Here is a 6,640-nt window from a genome sequence, read left to right as displayed (position 1 = left end):
TCCCCCTTGTCCTGTCGCAACAGGCCCTGCTAAAAAGTTTGCCGACATCTTTTTTATAAGCCCCCTTTAAGTACTGATAGGCTGCAAGAAGGTCTCCCCGAAGCCTTCTCTTCTCCAGGCTGAATAACCCCAACTCTCTCAGCCTTTCTTCATAGGAGAGGTGTTCCATCCCCCTGATCATTTTCGTGACCCTCCTCTGGACCCGCTCCAACAGGTCTGTGTCTTTCTTATGCTGAGGGCTCCAGAGCTGGACGCAGCACTCCAGGTGGGGTCTCACCAGAGCAGAGTAGAGGGGCAGAATCACCTCCCTCGACCTGCTGGCCACGCTTCTTTCGATGCAGCCCAGGATATGACTGGCCTTCTGGGCTGTGAGTGCACATTTCTGCTTAGTTTGTCAATTGCTGGACATACATACAGGGATCTGCCTTTTAATCATAGCTGGCTGGAAACAATCTCAATTTACAGACTTTCTTTCCTTTTAATGTGCCACTCAGTAAATAATAATAACAGCAACAGAAGTCTTGTCATATTAAGTTAAGAATACTAACACTTGGCTAAACTTTTTACAGGAAAAAAAAAGCAGAGACAGACTGGATCTGCAGAAGGGACTTCGGCATCATTACAATGAAAATTATTGCACCCAACTCTTCTGCCCATTAGAATCTGCAAAATCCAGTGTAAATACCAAAGTTGTCTATGCAATACCTGGGGGAATTTAGTTGAGAAGGATCCACAAAAGGCATCGTGTTGTCTGTGAGCAGTCTTGTTGGACAACTTTAAAGACCAAAGACAAAGGCACATGTTGTCTCTCTCAAGCGACTTAGGACGTGTCTATCCAGTGCAGTAAAGCACTGTAACGTAGAGATTCGTGAGCTGGTTACCACCAAATTCATTCCAGCAGTCACGGAGCAGTAAAATGGCATTGGAGCTATAGCACTGAGAAGCAAGGATAACTAATGTAGACCCAGGGCCCACATAAATGTGGTTTTGCTGCTTCCTAGATCTGGCCAGTATCTTTGCCTGATTGTGTATATGCACTGGTTCAGACAAAACCGCTTATTTCTTTATCTACGTTAACAAGTAAGTGCAGCCCTGTCGGAGCAAGCAAAACTTGCAAGTTTACTGTAGAGTAAAAAGAGTTGGAGTTGAGGGCCTGGTGTCCACACTGTGTGCATTCCTGAAGCCCATTTCTGGATTAATTTCACCCCAAGGGAAGCCAGGTCATGCATCCTGAGAGCACTTGGTGATGTGAACCAAAGTATGATAAGGAGGGAGATTTGCTCAAAAGCGTGCTCCCGATTTCAGTTGAAGTGCTGACGTAGGTGCCCATTCTGACACTGCATGCTGTAGACAAGCTGCGTACATCTTTTGTTTGTTTGGTTTTGGTTCTGGGAAGGGGTCTCTTTATTTGGGATTCACAGCCCTAAATCCTTTTACTGTTTACTATTCTTGGTCTTTCTTTTTTTCCTCCAAATACCATTTAGGGTTGAATAGAGTAAATAGAGCTGTAATATAAAGTAGTTAAATATTAATTAGAGCTGCTAATTGGTTGGAGATGTCTTCTCACATGGGTGGATATCTAACCACTTACTCTAGGGTCATATCCACTTCCCTGCTCTGTCTCTGGTGCAACAAATAAATTGATTGTTCCTTGTAAAGTGGCGCATGTTGACCAGGAGGGCATGCAAGCTCCTCTGTGCCACATTGACTAGCTGACGGGTTAGGTCATTATCTGGGGAGTTAGCAGGTCTGGATTCCAAGAGTCTTAAGGAGAACGGGAACAGCCAGGCCCCTGACAGGTCAGGACCAAGCTATTCTCAGGTATGTCCAGAGGCAAAACATACAGATCCTTGGGCACCTTCCACATGGAAGCAGGGGCTGTAGGCTTCACACACCTCACCTTCACGCACTGGGGTTGGACAGCAGCTGAGCAGAGGGTTTTAAGGATCTATATTTGATGCTTATGAGTCTGCCAATTTTCCTCAGACTATTTCTATACTAGTGAGCTAAACAGAGCGTGAGCTGAAGTGCTGTTTAATTTTTAACCCAGTTCTGGCAGAGTTCTGGCCTGCACAGTAGAATACTTAGGCATGCTGTGAGGGATTGCTCAGGTTGGGAGTTATTTCCAGTAGGTAGTATGGACAAGGCCATTCAGTTTCAGAAGCAAGGACAGTTTAGGTTTCAGTCAGCCTGGCTTGCACACCAACAGACACTGAGAAGAGGGGAGATAGACAAAGGAAAAAGAAAAAGGAAAAAAAAGACAATTTTCATGGTGGTTTTTCAGTAACATGCAATTCGTGTGGGATACTATGTTTGAGACTTCCAAACTTTTTTTGAATTTCCAAAAATTCTTCCAAGTTGCTTCTTTCATAGGTGACACTTAAAAGTGAATGCATTTTTAAAGAAGGATTTGAGGAGAATTTTTATGAGGTGCTCAGGAAGTGTGGGAGTGCTGTGTGATGACTTACAGAAGGGATGAGATGCTGTTGAAAGAGAAATTCTCACTGAGACCAGTTCACAAAGTGGACCTGTATTGGCTTTTACTCTGCTGGTACAGCAGATGTCATCATGGATGCATGCAGAGGTTAGAAAAATACTGGCATTTGCCAAACACAAAAGAATGATGCCTTTAGGAGGAGAAATACTCCATTTCCTTAGACATTTTCTCATGACCTCTGATAGAGACTGGGCCAAATTCATTGCTTATTTAACCGCAGTTCATTTAATTGATTCAAACAGGGTTACAATCAAGAATCCATGTGGTCCTTCATAAATTATTGTCATGAGGTACATTAATAAAACCAGGAAATGAGGATCTTGATATTCTGGTTGCCTGAAATAACGCTTTCAGTGTTACTAGGCTGGAAAATATTATGTTCAGTCAGTACCCAGTTTGGGTTGACAGAAGATGGTGAGTAATAAAGATAAACTCTGCTGGCTATGGAGCCAAACTCAAGTTCGAAAAAACATTTAAGAATGTGCTTTAATGCATTGCTGAATTAGGGTGGGTCTAATTATATAATTAAAATAAGCACACTGCTCTGTCCTTTCCTGAAGCTGAGCCTTGCCCGGGAACATTTTGCTGAATCTCAGTGTTTAATACAACTAAAAGTGAGTATCATCTGGAGTCTCAAAATAAAAGTGTAAACCTGGCAATACTAACAGATGCCAGTAGACCCTGATTCTAACCTACAAAGTGTGTGGTGATTCTTAAAAGTCAAACAGTTGACCTAGAATGTATACATCTTTTTAGAAACCCTTAAATATTTAAGCTGGAAAATGCTATGCCATAAAAGATGCTAAGAGACAGAATTATCAAATAAAGAGGGTCTTCCTGCATTATCACTTCTACTTAAAATCCTTGGTAATAAAAATTCATCAGCACACCAAAAGTGTTGTCAGGGTTTTCTCAATATGTATTTGTAGTGGAGGGGAAGGATCAAAAAGAGTATAACTTTTGTTTGCATACAGGGTAGTGCTGCATTAATGGCACTTAAGCTACCCCGGAGTGAGCTGCAGTGCGTGCTTAGCAGAGTGCAGTGCAGCGCAGTTACTAGCTGAGTTGCTGCAAACGGTTCAAGTATAGCGTGCTCTGCTCCAAGGCTGAGGTTTGACATGCCTAATTAGCAGCACTGCTCAAACCACTACTGCACTGCTTCTCTTTATAAATCTGGCTTGTTTAAAGCCAAGCCAGGTACCTCTACTGCCTTGCACAGTGCACCCATGCCCTGGCAGCTCCCTGAGTGCAGTTGAAATATCTTCCCTGAACGGGCTTTGAGGCAGGCCCCGAGATACTTATCTGACCTGTTGCATTGTTCTTACACATGAATACCGCAAACATTGCTGTTATGGTGTAATCTACATAGGAAAAATGAGCACTGCGATACGTTTGGTTTTGTTCTTTCCTCAGCCATCCGGTACGACGGAGTTACTGTGTTTGGCTACACAGTCTGGTCCCTCCTGGATGGCTTTGAATGGCACAGGGGATACAGCATTCGGCGTGGATTGTTTTATGTTGATTTTCAAAGCCACGACAAGAAGTTGATGCCCAAATCTTCTGTCTTGTTCTATCAAAAGCTGATAGAAAAAAATGGCTTCCCACCTTTGCCTGAAAACCAGCCCATAGAAGGGATTTTTCCGTGTGGCTTTGCTTGGGGAATTGTTGACAACTACATTCAGGTGAGTCTGATTATAAAGCTGACAGGCTGTCCAGCCAGATCAGTGAACAAGTTCATACTGATAAATTTGCTGGATAGAGCATCTTTGCTGATATATATTACCACAGTGCTGCAAGGAGATGGGTACAAGGCTTTTTTACCAAATACTGGGTCTTTCAGTCTTCGCTAGACTTTCTGCGTGTCACTAAGGAGATCCAGTCAGATTGAGATATGATAAATAACATTTTAGAAAAACATACGGAAATTGAAAGGGGTCTGATGCTCATCTTCCCTGGACGTGTTATGTGATCAGTTACTGGAAGTCAGTCCTTTTCAAATGGAAGTTGGTAAGATCTGCTAAAGTATAGTTCCAAATGTCCTAGTCTATGAAATGGGAAATATTACTGCTTTTTCATGTCCATAATTTTAATGGTAGTATATTTGTCTGCTGTGATAATCCATGTTTTAGAAAACTTCCTGAAAGCTCTTAAAATTCCAGTGGCATGTTCTACATGTTATGCATATATATCCTGGTACCATTGTTAGAGGGCTTTTGTGTAAAAAAAAAAAAGTAAACAATATTAGATTTAGATGAAATTTCTGTATTCCTTCTTTGTCATTTTGTGTAGTATTGTGTCTGATGGAGGCCTTCAGTGCCCCTGGATAGCACCTAGCTAGATTGTGGATCCAGTTCATAGCTCTCACTCTTTATTTCAACTAAATCTGATACTTTGGGAGAACCTTTCAAATTTTAAGACTTCATAGCATGTGCAAAAATTGTAGCTTAGTTATTGTCTCTGTAACAGTTTGGCTCTGTCATTCTCAGATGCTGTTTTGGCTTGCAGGGCTTCTCTAAAAATAGTAAAGAGGTGCAGTTAAATTCAATGCTGAGGCTTGATCCAAGAATAGAATTTTTAATTTAGATTTTCCACAAAGACAGGCTCTTTCTTAAGGCTAGAGTATAGGGGGCTTGTTTGTTTTTTGTCACTCCAAAAGTAAGATCTGACTTTGTTCTCTTGAAGAATACTGCAGCCTCCTTACCTGGTACACCGATTTCCAAGAAGATTCAACAGTCATTATCCTCCTAGCTCCCAGATAGATTAGGGATTGGAAATGGAATTGCTGCCTTTGGGATCGATAACAGCTATAAAGTTGTGGAGTCAGTCAGCCTAAGACAGTTAAAAAATCCCTCCCATCCCCAAAACCTTCAAAGCTGAATATTTTCATTTCAAAAGGCCATTCAAACATTTTGTGCTGTGAGGCTTAGGTAGTGTGATTTGTAGATGCATCACAGTGGAAAAACTCTTTTGACAACATTCCCACAGTATTAGTGGCAATGCATGCTTTAGTAATCTACAAGGGACAATTCTCCAGAAAAGCAATTTCCCTCAGACATGCTGGTTTTTATTACTTTCTTCTATAAGCACAGTACTGACCTCTCCGGAGAAAATAGCAACTGATTTTCAGCAGCTTCTTTATACAGTCTGTAGAGCCTCAGCTACAAGTTGAACACTGGTTGTAGGCTGACACCTGCTTTTCAAACAGAGGGCAGGACAAGGAAATCTGAACTCAGGGGAACCTTGCACCAAAAAAAAAAAAAAAAGGAAAAAAGGACAAATGAACACATGTGGTACCAGTATCTTGTAGTTTGGATCTTTCTTGTAAGAGTTCTGCTAGTGTATGAATGAGGAGATTTTACACTGTGCATTATTTTAAGTAATTCACTTTTCCATTGTCTAGTCCTTACTGTGTTTGTGATATTCATAAAAAGTGAAAGTATAATTCTGTGGGACCCTGAGAAGCTCATCTTCTACTGTGTCCAGTATGTCATACAGGCAATTCTGATATCTGAAGCCCTAAAGACTTACGGGAAATGCATTTATTGTTGGAGTGACTATAGCAGGTTTACTCGGAGGCCCGAAAAAAAATCGATTCAGACATCAACAACCTGCTGAAATAACTTGGAAATTAGTTCAGTGTAAGTTAAATAAAAAAGGACATCTTTAGCAAGAAGGAAAAATTTTGCTTGTCAACTGAATTTGTGCTAAAAATCAAGTGCAGAGCATTACTCATCTTTCACCATAGTCAGGAAAAGAACTGAACACAGAAATGATGTTGCATTCATTATTTCTTTTACTGTGTTCAGGGAGTGGTCTGGAAACTGAAGCTACTGGGTGATTTACAACAGACAGTCTCTCTGTAGGCCCTTCGGTATAGCTTCTTCGTCTTGAAAGAAAAACATTTTAAAAATTACTGTAGTCTTTGCTGAAGATCTGCTTCTCTGGAGATCTGTCGCAGGTTTAGAATCATAGAATCATAGAATCATTGAGGTTGGAAAAGACCTCTAAGATCATCAAGTCCAACTGTCGACCCAACCCCACCATGCCCACTAAACCATGTCCCTAAGTGCCTCATCTACACATCTTTTAAATACCTCCAGGGATGGGGACTCAACCACTTCCCTGGGCAGCCTCTTCCAATGT

The 6,640-nt window shown here is 41.4% G+C and overlaps 1 protein-coding gene across 1 annotated transcript in view; it reads left to right on the top strand.

Annotated features, from left to right (window-relative positions):
• Window positions 1-6,640, top strand: part of KL (klotho) — a gene marked incomplete at its 5' end in the record, with an annotated part of 52,003 nt that overhangs the window by 37,837 nt on the left and 7,526 nt on the right. Inside the window, one exon of the mRNA XM_009290270.1 lies at window positions 3,911-4,179. Within this exon, the coding sequence (XP_009288545.1) occupies window positions 3,911-4,179 (269 nt within the window). The remainder of the gene's footprint in view (window positions 1-3,910; window positions 4,180-6,640) is intronic.

The sequence above is a fragment of the Aptenodytes forsteri genome, unplaced genomic scaffold, assembly GCF_000699145.1.
Source record: "Aptenodytes forsteri isolate BGI_AS27 unplaced genomic scaffold, ASM69914v1 Scaffold155, whole genome shotgun sequence".
In the NCBI taxonomy this organism is placed as follows: domain Eukaryota; kingdom Metazoa; phylum Chordata; class Aves; order Sphenisciformes; family Spheniscidae; genus Aptenodytes; species Aptenodytes forsteri.
This window is presented reverse-complemented; position numbering and strand designations above follow the sequence as displayed.